The sequence below is a fragment of the Mustela erminea genome, chromosome 5, assembly GCF_009829155.1.
Source record: "Mustela erminea isolate mMusErm1 chromosome 5, mMusErm1.Pri, whole genome shotgun sequence".
Classification (NCBI taxonomy): Eukaryota; Metazoa; Chordata; class Mammalia; order Carnivora; family Mustelidae; genus Mustela; species Mustela erminea.
The window spans coordinates 48,594,627-48,612,083 of record NC_045618.1 but is presented as its reverse complement, the minus strand read 5'-3'; the positions used below and the strand labels follow the sequence as shown (position 1 = coordinate 48,612,083).

The window sequence follows — 17,457 nt, the reverse complement described above, 5'->3', positions numbered from 1 at the left end:
GCAAACAAGAATATCCTAAAATCCTCCAGAATTCTTGAAAAAATAACCAAATGGTGGCTTCCTCCCTGCTCCTCCTGTCCTTACTCTCTCCTGGCCTTCATTCCCCTCGCTGACAGTTATCACTCTATAGCACTCACACAGAGAAGAGAACAAGCAAACAAAGGCAAGGGGAGTCCAGATACAAAAATACTTTGGCAAGATCAACAACAAGATTAAATACATTCATAACATGTGCCCACTGAACTATCCAAACAAATGCAAACTGGAAGCTGAAAATAGAGCATGAAAAAACTAGGGCGTCTGGGTGGCTCAGTTAGTTGAGCATCTGACTCTTGGTTTTTGGCTCAGGTCATGATCTCAGGGTTGGGAGACTGAACCCCATGTCTGGTTCCATGTTGGGTGTGGAGCCTAAGACTCTCTCTCTCCCTCTGCTCACCCTCCCCCTGCCAGCTCATGCACGTTCTCTCTCTCAAATAAAATAAATCACTCTTTAAAAAAATACATAAAGCTGGGGACGCCTGGGTGGCTCAGCTGGTTGGGCAGCTGCCTTCGGCTCGGGTCATGATCCCGGTGTCCTGGGATTGAGTCCTGCATCGGGCTCTTTGCTCAGCGGGGAGCCTGCTTCTCCTTCTGCCTCTGCCTGCCATTCTGTCTGCCTGTGCTCGCTCTCTCTCCCTCCCTCTCTCTGATAAATAAATTAAAAAAAAAATCTTAAAAAAAATACATAAAGCATAAAGCATGAAAAAACTGAATTAAATTTAAAAAGAAAAAAATCAGTGGCAATGGTCACAGGTGGCAAGTAAGAGGCTCCTTAAGGATGAGATTCTGACAACCTCTCACTGGAGAAATCATCCTTGCACTAAACTCACAAAATGAGATCACTGTTGTGATGCTGTGCTCAAGCATGAATGGTCAGTGAAAGTAGGCAGCCAGCTCTCTGGGTCTACCTGAAGAACTGGTACAGCAGATAAAGACTGGGAAATGCGCCCAGGTCCCTGAAACAGACATGGCCACAAGATGAGCCCCAATTCACTCTGAATTTAGGGAGCCAGGACTTGATGGCCTGAGGCTGCACAATTCAAATCTGTTCTCACACTTGAAGCCAAGGTAGCCTGCCCTGTCCTCTCCCGTGTCAAACAAAACAAAACAAAACAAAACACAACACAACACAACACAACACCAACCATCAGGTACCACACTACTGATGGAAGATCTGTGACAGACATTTTGCAGTTAAAAATCAAAAGCTGTGTTACTTTCTGACATGGCAGCTGCCACCAGTGTGGGAAGCTAAATTACAGGAAAAACAGGATTCCTGTCCCCAGCACTTCCATACTGAGGTTTAAGCATGGTGGGGAGCGGGGGAAGATTCTGGTCTGTTCTTCCTAAGAACAGTAGGGAGTGGTGGTGGTATGAAAAGCAGAGTTTATAGAGGATCTGAAAGGGTAACACGGCACTCCTTCCTGCCACCCTCTGTGGCTTGTTATTTACCCAGGACCCATAGTTAGCTGACTCACTCCAGAATCAGATCTATATGTACAATAGGATTCACTGGTCAAAAGCAGGAAGATAACAAGAGGCATCCCTTATCTCTTCTGATAAACAATTTCTGCTCAGGGTTACACTACTCACAAAATTAACAAAGTATGTACAAATAATTTAGGTTAGTAAGCAATCAAAATATGTATCACAAACAAGGGAGAATTCTTCCTCTTCTTTTTTTTTTTAAGTTGGCCAGATCCCTGTGGGTAGTAGGACATACTGATTAGGCCAGAGTTCTGAGGTCAGAATGCTCTAACTCCATCTTCCACACCATGAATTCTCTCTTCTGCTATAGCCAATATGCTACCAAGTAGTGAGTTTTTACATCTTAATCTAGTAGTTTTGTTTGAGATGTTCTCAATCTACTATGTCACTTTTAAAATCTGTGATGTGAAGAGTGTGTGTATCTGTTGTTCCTGCTGGTTCTTCTTCATCTTGCCTTGTTTCCTTGTGTGCCTGTCTGTTGACTACTTGCAGTTTTTGCACTTGAAAACATTCTGGAGAGATTCTCTGAGCCGTAAGGTAGTGTGCCCACCTCAAACCAGGTTCTTAGCATGAAGCTCCTTTTCCAACTCATGCCATGAATATAAATACTCGGTGTAAATCTGTGTCAGAGTTTGTCTATGACTGCAACTTTCCCCCTTTTCCTTTAACCCTGCTTCTTTGTGTGGCTCTGAGAGGCCTTTTTTGTTCCCTGGGACTGAGGGAGGAGGAGCAGCCACAGCTTTGGCTCTGGTTCGCTCATATACCGAGGGTGAGCCCTTTGGATCTCCCACATGATGAGGAGAAAAATCTCCTCTGAGATCCGTAGGGATCCCCTCCTCCTGTGAGACCCTCTGCCTTAGGAGGACCCCAGACATTCACGGCCCTCAGGAAGAAGCAGGTTTGGTGCTCCAACATTCTGCTTTCCCCTCTGTTGCAGGACTCCATCTGAAAATTGTCCTGGGAGAATTGCCGTTGTCGTTTTAGCTCTTCAGTGCATTTGAGATGATTTTTAAAGTAGTTTACCTAGGATTTTTCTTTTAACTTTCTTTTTTTTATTTGACAGAGAGAGAGCGATCACAAGTAGGCAGAGAGGCAGGCAGAGAGAGAGTGCAGGAAGCAGGCTCCCTGATGAGCAGAGAGCCTGACTGCTGGGCTCAATCCCAGGACCCTGAGATCATGACCTGAGCTTAAAGCAGAGGCTTAACCCACTGAGCCACTCAGGCGCCCCCTACCTAGCATTTTTCAATGGAAGAGTTGGTCCAAATAGCCAAACCTGCTGTTACCAGAAGCTAGAAGGTGGTGTCCTAATTAAATCTTGACTCTCACTACTTAGTCAGCTCTGAGACCCTGGGATGAATTTACTTCACCTCTGGTTTCCTTATCTATAAAATAAAGACAATAATAATACGTATACTTCATAGGGCTGTGTGAAGATTAAGTGAATCCATTTGATGTGCTTGATTTAGTATCTGTCACATGGGAATGATTAGTAAATGCCAACTTCTTTTTGATCATCACCATTGCCATGACCATCACTGCATGAACATGGCCAATGTCGCTGTATTATGTCATCTGTATAGTTTCATTCTGGGTAAAGGTATTTTCCCAGGACAAGAACAGCCCAGGTGGGAAAAATGTTCAGGAGATAAAAACAGTTGCTTTGATGCACTTCCTTTTTTCAAGATTTTATTTATTTGTTTGAGAAAGAGAGAGTGCACGAGCAGGGAGAGGGGCAGAAGGAGAGGATCCCAAGCAGACTCCATACTGAGGACGGAGCCAAATGCAGGGCTCAATCTCACGACCCTGAGATCATGACCTGGGCTGAAATCAAGAGTCAGATACTTCATTGACTGGACTACGCAGGTGCCTCTGGATGGACCTTCTGATCACAAAGCACAAGTATTTGGGTAAGATTTTTATTTTAAAACTTTATTCATAATAATGTCAAACCTGTATTTGATTAAAACATTATAATAGTAAATAAACCACAATGACTAAACTGAAGTTTAGGGACTTCTATGTTTAAAAGACGATAAGATTTTTAGTAATCAGAATATCTGAGAAACGGTTTAATGTGAGCCTTCTTAACTTCTCTTATAATCCTACTGGATGAGATCCTTTTAAAATGAAGCTGAAAATATTTCTTGCATTGGCTTACAGTGTCCACCAGACCTAAATATCTGCCCCTAAAATGTGGTATGTCCTTGGACTTGCCATCCACTTTCCAATCGTGTGGGTCAATGAGGTTAGGCCAAATGACTTTCCAAGTCTCCTGTAAGTCCCACCCCTTAATGTGCCCATAAGTGGTTCATCAGTATTATTTTTTCATGACTTAGGATCTTAAGAAACCTGCCCTCTTTCCTAATTATCATTTTCCTATCCCTTACACTCTAGACTATAGAAGAATGAAGTGAGATTGTACATGCAGTGCTACTTCTTTCATTTGTTTTCTTTTCAACATTTGAGCAGCCTAGTTCACTATGTTTGGGTAATTTGGGGGTCTTCTATACCTTACAGTGCAAAGGAAATACTTAATATGAAAAGATAAATGCTCTGCTTATAATTAGTGAATAAGTCATGCTGGGAAGGCAGCTTTCAAGAACTAATTCATTCATCTAGCCCTGTGTGTAGGACCAGATATAGAGAACGAGCAGAAAAAACCCTGCCCCTCCAAAGATCACGATCTAGATCAGGAGAGATACAGATATAATCTGGACACACGGAGAGGCACAGCAGTTAGACGTTAAGTGTCTGTAGACAGATGGCTTAGGTCTGAATCCTGACTCTGCCACTTATTAGATGTATGAACTCGAGTAAGCTACTTAACCTCTCTATGCCTGTTTTTTCAGCTGTAAGAGGAAAATGATACTACTTACCTGATAGGGTGGTTGTAAAGATTTAAAGCATTTACATGTAAGAGTTTAAAAGAATGACTGGCACATGGGTTAAGTATTAGTTATTATAAGGGTATCATACCAGCTGACCTCTAACTGTATATTCCCACAACTTATTACTTATCCTCTGCCCTACCTCCCACCCCCAACGATATCACATTATCTTCTATTTCTAAGTCTTTGCTCCTCCCTCCATAGTGATCTTTTAGTAAGTATCCTTTTCACATACTGTTAAATCAGCCAAATCATACACTGTATGCCTTCTTACTCTCTAAATGTATGTTTGATAAAACTTAAGTCTTTCTTAGGTCTCACATGATGTAGCCACATATAATGCCACGCTTCCCATTTCACCCACATCTTCTGCGGCTTCAAATGGTTCCGCTGTGACCCAGCTAATAGCATGGGAGCTGCTCAGTCAATGCTGGTTGATGGACCGCTGGTACTCAGTGTCAGATACAGCTTTCTCGGGGATAGGCCAGAGGCTGGCCAACTTTTTCTGTACATGGCCAGAGCATAAATATTTCTCCCTCTGTGGGCCATATGGTCTCTGCTGCAACTGTCACGGCGACTCCACGCGGCCACTGTATCCCCAGCGCAGCCACAGCCGACACGCAAACAGAAGGGCGTGGGCACGTTCCAATGAAACTTCCCTTTCTGACCTAATTTTTAAATTTTGAAATATATATTGATTCACGAGTGGAAAAAACTATATACAGGGAAGTTCTGTGCATCCTTCACCCAGTTGTCCTCAATGGTGGTTCTATAATAGGATCTTGCGGTATCTCAGGCAGGGATTAAGACCCGTAACAGAATAATGTTATTTCTACCTTCTCCCACCCCAGCCTCTGATCTCACACCAGCGAGAGCCTGCTGGACTGAGCAAAGCTCACTGTTGGGCTATCACTCTGGGCTTTCTAGGTATCTTTTGCTTTTTAAAGCCTGAACTATAAAGCTGAGGACTAGGATTCACTCACCCAAGAAGCAAAGCAATTTTAGCTGTGCCAATCTGAGCTAACATTTCATAATTTTAGTCCTCACATATTCAATTAACAGATGGACGCATCACATTCATCCATAACGATGAAAAGGGAAAGCGAAAACGAAAAGGGAAAAAGGTAATTTCTTTATCGTACACCTGGGAAAGACAACTGTAATCTAGATTTGTACATTCAAACACAATGCAATTTAATTATTAGGGCAATTTAAAGCTACTAAAAACATGATGGGTAGATGATAAGTTGTTTCATTTATAGTAGTTTTATTTATTTATTTTTAAATCACAGTGTTTCGTAATTCTTTCAAAGACGGAAACTGTGGCATTTGGTAGGGGTTTATTAATTGTGAAAGTGGCTCACCAATCTCGCTAACCTGGTAGAGCCAAGAGGGCGATTATGTTTTATATAAACAGACACGATGACTTTAAAGGTTAATATTTTTCCACATGACCTAGGAAAATGAGATAGAATGAATTTTCTTTAAAAACCAGGCAAGACAAAAATTAACTATTCTGATACCTCAATAAGAAAAAAAAGGCTCATTCTGTTCTGAGAATAAAATCCAGAGTTCCATCCATATTAATATCTTTTTATCAAGATAATATATGAACTGAGAATAAAAGCCAGGGTTCCAGCCATACTAATATTGCTTAACTTCATATAAAGACTATTGGAAGCAAAACATACTGAGTAAATCCAGAATCCTCATTTAAAAAAAAAAAAGGCCTTAAGGTATTAAAACAAAACTTGGCTCCAAAAATGATACTAGAAAACCTTCCTACTTGTCTCTCCCAACCACCCCCTCTTGAAGTGACTGTGGAAACTAAAAAAACAAAAGCATTTGTGTCCCAAATGACTTCCCTTACTTAAAAGGTAGGAAAAAAAGGAAAGGCTGAAGCCAAGTCCACATTGGGTCTTTGAAACAGTTCTAGGCTTCTAATTTTTATATGTGGTAAATTCATGTCAGAGGAATTAATCCGACACGAACCCAACACGTAAACAGAATACAGATTATTACACGTTCGAGAGAAAGAATTTCCTGCCCAACCTCTATGTTCAGAGATCCGTAATTAAGAGTTGGTTATGTCAAAAATTTAATTTTGATCAGGTAACAAAGCGTGTTTGTATTCCTAGGAAAAAACCAACCGATCTTATCAACTGACATTTTGGGATACTTGAGGGATTAATTAGGTAAACAATGTGGCAAAGTGGTCCATGTGCTCTAAGGGGCCATTTTTCTGTAGGATTAAACTTCAAAACTCAGCAATTTCACACTCGAACCAAATACTTAAAGTCAACTAAAAAGATAAGTTGGCAGCTCCTGTAAAAACCTCAATGTCTTTTAGAAAGATTTAAAAATCAGATCATGACTGGATTGACTTTGTAATTTATGATCTGTTAGGGTAAAGCTGTTGAATTAATTCAAGAATTCTACATTACCAAGTACATAAAGATAAAGATGTTGGTTTTAAATGTTATTTTTGCATAAGTTTACTTACCGCCATATAAGCGTTTGTTCCAACATACGTCTTGGCTATAGAATTCACCAGCTATGAGACAAAACAGTCTGTTAGAACAATATAAAGATAATGTGGAAATAAAATGGGCAATTATTCCTCATTTAACCTACAATCATCATTTCTATAAATCAACTAAAAATTATGTAAAAGGGAACAAATTTATCTACAAAGGCATTAAAAATGATTAAATCTCTCTTTTCTTTTGAATGTGATTTCCAATTTAGACAAGCACAGCATTACAGTTTATAGCAGATAACCTTAAACAATTCACTTAAGCAGGATGCTTATCGCTTTAGTACCCCAAACCCGCCTGATATAAAAAGTCAATTTGAAGTAGAATCTGAACATACTCATTTTTTAGTCAGATGGCTCAAGATGTGAATGAAGCCTGTGCTTTGCTAGAATGGAATGAACACTAAATACGCTGGAGGGATAACAGACTTTGACAGCCCATAATACAACGATGACCTTCGCTTTGGTCTTCGTGTTTGGCTGGGAGTAAAGGTGGCTGCAATTCAAATCAACATCACAGCACGCTCATGGGTCACTATCACCGGGGTTCTCAGGGGAGGCCCAAAATGGAAATTAATTAAAATTTGTGCTGCACATTGTAATGGCCCTCCACCATTGTTGCTCCCAATATTAATTTTTATTGTGGGCCAGTTGGGCTCCCCAGGCACAGCTCCCACTCTGCCCTCCCTTTTGTCTGGTCAAAACGCTTTCATATCAAAGCTGCATATCAATGAAGTTTGCTATTCGTAAGTAGTAATTACAATATCAGCAGTTTTTACTGTCATTAAACAATGAACAATCATATTCTGATGAAGGAAACGCGCTCAGAGATTAAAAATGAATAACACACTCCCAGCCGAGGAGATGCACAGTTCTGTTTGTCTGGCAGCTAGGTGATTTTTCAATCCAAAAAGTAAGACTGAAAATAAAAAGTGAATGTTGCAGAAAGGACAACAACCTGGGAGGAAAAAAAGAGAGAGAGAGAGAGAGAGAGACCTACCTGAGTGCTAACTCCAAAATCACACAGCTTGACCTGTCCTCTTGTGTTTACTAGCATATTGGAGGGTTTTACATCTAAAGAGGAATCAGAAAAGTCCAGGTAACTAATTCTGTATTTACAGCACGTGTTTTCAAAAAGCACTTGTGCACACCATACCATATTGCAGAAATGACATCATCTGTTCAACCTGGAATTCTAATCACAAATTTAATGCAAAGCATTTTATCTGGAGGCAAAATGTAAGGTCCTAACTCCTTCACTTCCAACCATTTCTGGTTTCTATGGAAGCAAGGGTTTATTTCAACTGAAAGTCAAATAAAATCTTGGCTTCCCACAACAGTAAATGCATCCATCATCCTATCCCCAGGCTTTCAGGAAAAGTAGGTGGATAAGAAAATGTAATCTTCTTGCAAAGAATTTGCACAAAAAGGTTTAGCTTTGCTGTTGATGTGAAACTACTCTTCCCATTTAAGAAGCAGTAAGGCCAAAGGGAAGCCAACAAGGAAAAAAAAAATCATTCCTATGTTGCTGGTAACAGGTCATATCTGAATGAAGCAATGACAAAAGAACGCAGTCTTGTTATCCCCCTGGTTTTAGGTGACAAATGCTATTTCAGATAACACTCAGAAATTGGTCTAAAAGGCATGTGGATGTGTGTGCATATATGCACGTATCGATCTTTGTTTCATTTCTCCATCTCTTCCCTTACATCACTTTTGACTGCTGTTAGAGTTAACAAAAGAAGTGACATAGCTTTTGCCAAGGCAGTCGGTTGCTAAATAATGACACAAAGGGTTTCTGCGAAGCATTGTCAGTGACAGCAATGAGCCATTTCAGGAATTCAGGGAGCCCACAAAAACCATCCCAGTAGGACAAGAGCACACCACTGTCGATGGTACAGAGTAGCACCTGCTTCAACGTTTCATCTTCAATGGCAAAAGTGGTCTTGAACAGACAACTTGTTATATTGAATATATATTAAATATTACCCCAAATTACCCCAAAATGGAGCAAGAGACTCAATTTTTTTCATGTGAAATTAAAAAAAAACATGTGAGTCAGTCCACCCTGACCCTCCACTTCACAAAAGGTAACCCCAACAAACAATCTTGCCAATAGCAGGTACTTAATTCAAACTTCACGTTCAAACTCAGTAAACAACAATTACTGAAGTCTACTTCCTATGTGACAGGTGACGTGCCAGGCACTTCCACGTACATGCGCTCATTTCATGTTGCCTGACTGACAAAGAACTTTCTTTCATTGACTACTATATTCCCAGCCCCTAGAAGAGTTTCAGGGCTGTAGTATATGCTTAATAAATATTTGTTGAACAGAAGAGAGACTAAATGAATGGAAACCAGACACGCAAAGTATGATTTAATGTTGATCATTCTGTTTCAGTGATCAGGGGACGGCTATAGAACAGGTCTTGGCAGCCTGCCCTTCATACAAGACATACTCCATCCTCCCTTTAGGGGCACGCTCTGAATATAAGTTACGATGTGTAGGCTGGTGTACGTTCTTCTACCAGCTAGTCTCTCTGCCTCCAACTTTCCTCAATTTGAATTATAAATCTTACACTATGCCCATATGAAAATGACCATGTTTACTATATCATTTCTCCCCTGGTTAAGGAAGTACAATAGTCCCTGACTTCTGTCAACCTAAATGTGAACTCTGAGTTGGCCCCTTGTATACGTTTCGTAGACAGCTCTGGTAGAGGCTGTCCAGGGAACTGAAAGAAATGCTGGACTCCACATAGGCTGGTCTTATTTTCCAAATCCAATTCTCATTAGAGGCCCTCAACTTTGAGTATTTTTCTTTTGGACAACCTGCTCTTTTATATATCGACAGCTTTAAACCATTCTTAAGCCACCACATCAGATGGAGACAGTTAATGAACAAATATTTTGAGCTCCCGGAAGAAGGAGCTGCCTGGACACCACAAGCTACGCCCAAATTAACACATCTTTAGCTTTAATCAGATATACTTTTGACTTAGGTGGATCAATAGAAAGAGGAGCCATAAAACAACAGAACTGCTAGCTTATACTCTAAAAGGCAAGGTGTAAATAAGAACTTCATTGCATTTTTCAGCTCTCCAAGATCTTAACTTACATGCAAGCCTGCTCTGTGACTTTTGCACATTCACCTCTCAGCCTAGTTCCTCCCAGGGAACACTTCATCTATGAAAGCGGCGAACACCCACTCCTCCCCACATCCTTTGTATTACACCTGTGCTGTCTTAGTCATGGTCTCCGAAAAACAGAACACTCCATCACCAAGCCTTTGTTCATGCTGTGTGTTCCTCTCTCCCTCCTGCCCGTCCCCAGGTTGAGAACCCCTTCCTCAATATTTCCTGAATGAATCCTATACTTCAACTCAAGTACCCCGCCTCCCTGTGGCCTTAACTACTCAGGCCATCCGAGTCCTGGCTTCCTCCGAACTGCTAAAGCATTTACTGTCAGTGCCATTTGTTTGGGACTAAGTATGTCACAGGGTTTGACCAGAGTTATTTACCATATTTACTGGTGTAGGTATTTCCGCACCAAGTAGTAAGTTCACAGGGCAGGAATATGCTTCACACATCTCTGGGTGTATGTTTCTGACAACAGTACCTTGCTCACTAGTTAATGGCTTTTTTTTTTTTTTTAAAGATTTTATTTATTTTATTTGACAGAGAGAGAGATCACAAGTAGGCAGAGAGGCAGGCAGAGAGAGAGAGGAGGAAGCAGGCTCCCTGCTGAGCAGAGAGCCCGATGCGGGGCTCGATCCCAGGACACTGGGATCGTGACCTGAGCCGAAGGCAGCGGCTTAATCCACTGAGCCACCCAGGCGCCCAGTTAATGGCTTTTTAAACAATACACTAACTTTGCTAATAGAAGTAACCCCCCATCCCAGTAGTATCTTGAGATAGCATTTGAACATAACAGACCCCTTTAAACAAAAACAGTGGATTTAGGCTAGGAGACAGAGAACCTGCATTTTTGTCTTTTTGGCCCAGCCACAAACTTGGCATGTGAATTTAACATGGCCGATGATGTTTTCGTTTCTACCTCTGCAGGGAGACAATAAGAGCTACTGTGTCAATATTGAAGAATGGTGAGGATTAGATGAGATAACCAATGTAAAATCGCTTTTAAGAGGCCAAACACTCCATAAATATAAAGTATTATTATCTACTGATAATCAACAAAACTGTTATAAACAAAAAGTGGAATATTTTTATCTATTTAGGAAATAATTTGTTGTTGCTGCAACCAACTTTAGCTGTATTTCAGTAAAACACTAGCTAAAAGAAGGTAATTCCCCAAGTGCAGTAAATAGAACGATAAAAACAAGTTAATGTTCACGAGGAGGCATTTTGGTCAGACCATGTGGACACATTCCTCAACAAGGCGACCGAACTGCTCTCCTCGTTATTTATGCTTCCTCTCTACAGTCTGCGTTGAACACAGTGGTTAACGTGATCCTTTTATTTATTGAAAAAATTTTTTTAAAAGTGATCCTTGGAAAACTAAATCAGACAATGTCATTTTTCTGCCTAAAACCTCCAAGGGCTTCCCAGCTCAACACAAAATGCAGCCCTCATGATAGCCTGTGAGGCCATCTCTGAGCTGGTCCCCATTAGCCCTGGGCTCACATCCTTCCTATTCCTTTCTCTGCCGAGTCGGCTTCATTGCACTGCCTTCCTTGTGAGACATGCTCCTTCCTCAGCGTTCCATGCCCCTGGAATACTCTGCTCCCATATACACACACACACACACACACACGCACATAGCTTGCTCCTTCATTTCTTTGAGTAATCTTTTTAAGAGAAGCTTTCCCCAGTCAACCAGTGGGAAGAGCAATACCCTCCCATCACAGATGTATGTGCAAATCTGTTGTCTTGTCCTCCACTGTTAAAGGGAATCTCCGCAAGTATAGGGACTTATCTGTTGCGTTAGCTACTCTATCTAGAATGATGTCTGGTACTGACGAGGAACCACATTTGTTGAACAAACAGTGAATGAATGATATCTCTTCTAAACAGATGGGGAAATGTGCTTGTCCAGAGAACTGGACCCAACAAGGAGTTGAATCCTTCCCCACTTAATGGCATATACTTCAGAATAAATACATTTAACTATTAATGAACACATTTTTAAATGACATTTTTCACTCTGGAAAGAATCCACAGTCATTCAAAAACATTTATTCAACAAATATTTACTGATGCATTAACATGTGCCAGATATTAGGGGAGGTGATGTGGAGAGAAACATAAGTAAGACCCACTCTCTACCCCTGAGGCAAATGTGGCCAAGGGACCCGCTGGCATATTCTTTTACCAAAATATAGTACATGAGATTTCAGGATAACAACACTGCTTATGTATAACTGAAATGGGATTCTTTTCCTGAACAATAGGCATACCTCCTATAATAAAAACAATGAGAATTATGCAACTAAAGAGCTCCCAAACTTGGTTGTGCATTTAAAAATAACCAAACCAAACCAAAACGAAAACCAAAAGCCAACTTTTGAATTCCACCACAGATCTACTGAATTGGAAACCAATCTAACAGAGCCTGGTCTTTAGACCAGCATTCAGAAAAGACTAACATAACCTCCTGGATTGCTTCTGATTTAACTACTGTCTAGCTAAAAATATCTGAAGAGAAACTTCTTCTCTTATTTTACTTTTTAAAATCAATTTTATTCATTTAAAACACCAATTTTATTGCAATCATTCTGAATGCAATTTGATGAGTTTGAAAAATGTATACATCCATGTATCCACATCACAAACAAGATACAAAACATTTGTATGACCCCAGAAAGTTCCCTGTGCCCCTTTAAAGTCAACTCCTCCCTGACCTCTGGCAATGACAGACCAGTTTCTGTCGTTACAGTTTTGCCTTTTCTACATATATCATGAAACCCATAATAAGTTGGTTAGTGTTTAGAAGTTGTATCTGTCATTAATATTCAAAGTTCATATGCTCCAAACAGTACAACAGTTGGGTCTTTTTTTTTTTTTTTAAGTAGTTTGACAATTTGTGCTTTTAACTGGAGTGTTTAGACCATTTACATTTAACGTAATTATTGATATGGCTGAGTTCAATCTTACCATCTCACTATTTGTCCCATCTGCACTTTGTTTCTCTTTTCTTTTTCTCCTTGCTTTCTTTTGGATTAGTTCGGTTCTTTCTATCTTTCCACTGATCTCTACCATGGGCTTCTAAGCCAGAGATTGACATGTTCTGTAAAAAAACATATTTCAGGCTTTGAGGGCCATATGGTTTTTGTTATAACTACTCAGTTTTGCTGCTGTAGTGCAAAAGCAAACATAGGCAATACATAAATTAATGGGTATGGCTGTGTTCCATTAAAATTTTGTTCATAAAAATAGGCAGTGAGCCAAAGGGCCTGTGAGCTAAGCTTTGCCAGCCCCTGTTTGAAGCTTTTAGTTTCTTTTTTTAAATGGCTGTTCTAGGATTTACAGTATGTTTCTTTAACTTCTCAGTTTACTTTCAAGTAATATTTGGGTATTTCATTTATAACATAAGAACTTACAACAATACGCTTCCATTTTATTCCTCCCATCCTTTGTGTTACTATTATATATCTTCTCTCCACATATGTTGTAAGTTCCACACTGTACTGTCTTAATTTTTGCTTTAATCTTTTAAATTTAAAAGTGAGAAAAACTTATATATAGCCACACGTTTACCATTTCTAGTGCTACTTATTCCTCTGTATAGGCCTAATCATTCATTTGGTATCATTTTCCTTTTGCTTCAATAATTTCAACATTTGGCCTACTGGCAATAAGAATTTTTTTCTCTGCTTTGGTTGCCTAAAGAAGTCTTATTTTGCTGTTAATTTTTGAAAAGTTTATTTACTAAACATAGTATTTTGGATTGATAGAGTCCTCCCCACATACAACATTTTAAGGATATCTTTCCATATCTTGTAGTTTGTATAACTTCAGACAAGAAGTCTGCCATCATTATTTATTCTTCCTTTCCCCCTCCTTTTCCCTCTTCATCATTCTATATTTTGTTTTGTCTGAATATGTTAAAGATCTTTTAAATCACGGGTTTTTAAATTCTTTATTCTGTTGCACTTTGGTATGGCTTTGTGTTTATCCTGGTTAGGGTTTGTTGAGCTTCTTAGATCCACAGGCTTATGGGTTTCATCAAATTTGGAAAGTCTGGAGTCTTTATTTCTTCAAATTGTTTGTTTTTTCCTTTTCTCTCTCCTTTCCTTCTGAGACTCCAATTACACATATACCCTAGACTTCCTGATACTGTCCCAAAGGTCAATGAGCCTATGAAATATATATATATATATATATATATATATATATATATATATATAGGTCTTTTTACGTTCTAGCATTTTTGGGGTATTTTCTTTATTTCTAACGTCAGTATCACTGATTGTTTTTTTCTGTAGTGTCTAATCCAATGTTAATTCCATCATGTGAAATTTTTATTTCAGATACTTTATTTTTCATCTTTAGATGTTCCACTTGATTCTTTATGAACTTCCATCTCTCCTCATATTGCTCATGTTTTCCTTGAGATCCTTGAATATATCTGTAATATTTATAACAACTGTTCTAAGTCCTTATCTGCTAAGTCCATTATCTCAGGGTGTGGGGAGTGAGGGGTATTGTTTATATTGATTATTTTCCCCTCTTGGTTATGATCTTTCTTCCATTATCAGAAAAATACTTGTTCGCCTACTAATTCTTATTTGGATGCCAGATATTGTGAATCTTACGTTGTTAAGTTCTGAATTTAGTTGTAATCCTTCAAAGATTGTTGAACTTGATACCGGCAGGTAGTTAACTTATTTGCAGATAACCAAATTATTTTGAAGCTTATTTTAGAGTCTTTATTCATAGAGAGCCTAGAATAACCTCTAATGTAAGCATGACCCTTCTAAAAAGCTTCTCTTGAATGCCCTAATGTATTCAACAAGGTCTTTCCACACTGGTTGATTGGAATTTAAAAAATTCCCAACTCTGTAGAAGCTTTAGGAATTGTTTAGCTTATACTTCCCCAGAAATATTCCTTCCCAGACAGTAGTTCTTTGTCTAGCTTTGTAAGACTTCACTCTATGAATGCTGAGGTTGGTCATTTGGCTAAAGACTTAAGGACACTCTAATACAGTTTCTTGAGTTCTTTCTCTGCATAATTCTTGCCTCTCTAGGGTTCTACCCTGTAAATTCTAACCATTTTGGCTTTTCTGATCTTCAAACTCCGTCTCTTCAGCTCAGTAAGACTTTTGGGCTCTGTCTGAGTCCCCTCCCCCTATGCTGCAATCCAGAAACTGTGTCAAGGCAGAAAGCTTAGGTGATTACAGAGCTTACTTCATCTGTTACCTTTTCTCAGGGAGCATAGTCCTGAAATGCTTATTATCTAATGTCTGAAAACAGATGTTTCATAAATTTTGTCCAGTTCCCTAGTTGTTTTTGGTGGAGGACAAGTCCCATAGCAGTGATTGCTTTCTGGGTAGAAGTGGGAATATCTCTTTATTTTAAAGTTCTTGTCTTTTATCTTCTGTTCATTGTTTTGACCTGATATCATAAGCTGCCTCAAATATTTTTTCATATTTATTATTATTTTTTAAGCAATCACTACACCCAATGTGGGGCTCCAACTCACTATCCCAAGATCAAGAGTCACATGTTCTTCTGACTGAGCCAGGCAGGTGCTCCTCAAACCTTTTTTTGAAATAGACAAGTATGACATTAGGGCTTTATTTAGTTAGGCTAAATCTTAATTCATTTCGCAGAATTTGAAGCAAATTGGATCTCCTTTAAATGTTGGAATGAGGATGGCTCCTCCCATTTAAGTTTTATTTCATCTACATAAAATATCCCACCTTGTATCTGAGGTGTAAACAATCCCAGTATGCAGCCACAGAACTTACTACTTCCAAGTTTTCACTTAAAATATGCAAATTCTACAACTCTTGAAAACCACTCGAGGAATACTAAAGTGATCTCTTCTGGTCTGTTTTCAACTTCATTCTAAGCTATAAACATGACAGATAAGGCAAAAAGTTTCTTTTAAGGGGGCAGTTGGTGTCTACACTTATTTTAATGCAGCCTCAAGTTATGGAAAACAAACGGCAACTGAAAGGCTAGAGCTTTTTATTCAGCTCACTTAAAAACACCATAACCTTTCTTCTGTAAACAAAGTGCAAAAAAGATGAGTCATTAAAGTGACTGATTATAAATGGCAATCATCAGGGCAGATGTAAGTCATTTTGGTTTAATCAGGCCATTAATTATTAGGGTTTATCAATTAGTTTTATTGAAGGCAAGGGAGCTTAAATGAATAGTAGGGCATTGATTTTAACTGAGACATTTTCTCAAAGAAAATACAAATGAGGTATGTAAAATTACAGGTCCTCTTCATACCACTAAAAAGAAACAAGCTCCATCGAATGTAAAACATAACTCTTCGGTGAAAAACCAAGTTAACTCTAATTCTCTTAGCATTAGATATAAAATATGTGTTGGTGTTCTCTAACTCGCAGCAGTCTGATTTTAATCTATCTTGGCCAAGAGGGCAATACCATGTTGGAGAAATTGAGATAAAGGTACAATGCAAAGTACCCATTTTTAAATCAGCTATTTCTTATCTTCTTTCATTTTAGAAAAAAATTTAGTCATTTTATGCAGATAGATTTTTATGGGAATCAGAATAGGTATCTGTTGGTCAGACCCTCTCAGAGGAAGCAGAGATGACATGGAAAGTGTGCGAGTGTGCCTGTGTGCACGTGCTCACGTGCACAGGATATATAAGATTATAGATGGCATCTGATCTTCCCATGCTGACAAGGTGGTTAGGAAAACAGTGGGACTGTGTACTTAGCAGTGCCTATAACAGAGCTGGACCTCAACAAATTGCTATTTTAAATTAATAAAATAAACGAGAGAAATGTTTTATAAACTTGAAGGCACCACATATACTGGAGGTATTGCTTTGTAGAATTGGTAATGACAATGACTCTCACCCTTGAAAGTCGGGAAGTGGGTTATCTAACACACTAAACCAGACCCAGTTCTAAATAAAGTTCACTTTCATTATACGAGCTCTACCTAAAGACAGCCTTCTACCAGGATGGCAAGTGCTGTTCAGCTGGGATCTCAGAAGAGCTACAATTATCTGGTCACAACATGAATCTCCTGTCATAATATCTGCCCACTCCTTCAGTGAGATTTCGTAGTAAGTGGGCGTTTTATTGATGATGTAATGAATATCTGAGTTGCATAAGTGACATCCCATATAGATAATAGGCAGTTATGATATAGTTCTGTTCAATAATTTGAAGTGCTCAGAAGATTAGAAAGATACCAGAAAGTGAGAAGAATAAGAGAATTTACAAACAAGGTCTCACATCACGTATAAGATAACAGTAGATGGTTATCTACAGGAGCCTCTAACTGGATAATAGCCTGAAAATGTCTTTAAAAATTAAGCATAAACTTACCATAT

General features: G+C 39.1%; 1 protein-coding gene across 7 annotated transcripts in view; it reads right to left on the bottom strand.

Moving 5' to 3' along the window:
* Nucleotides 1–17,457, bottom strand: part of MAP2K5 (mitogen-activated protein kinase kinase 5) — a 256,630-nt gene that overhangs the window by 112,024 nt on the left and 127,149 nt on the right. For all 7 annotated transcript variants that reach the window (XR_004285719.1, XM_032342996.1, XM_032342997.1 and 4 more), the window contains exons 14-15: nucleotides 7,952–8,025; nucleotides 6,919–6,969 (exon numbers count right to left, since the gene is read on the bottom strand). Coding sequence is in view for 6 of the 7 variants with exons in the window: in XM_032342996.1 (XP_032198887.1) it covers nucleotides 6,919–6,969; nucleotides 7,952–8,025 (125 nt within the window). In the remaining variant the exon portion in view is untranslated. The remainder of the gene's footprint in view (nucleotides 1–6,918; nucleotides 6,970–7,951; nucleotides 8,026–17,457) is intronic.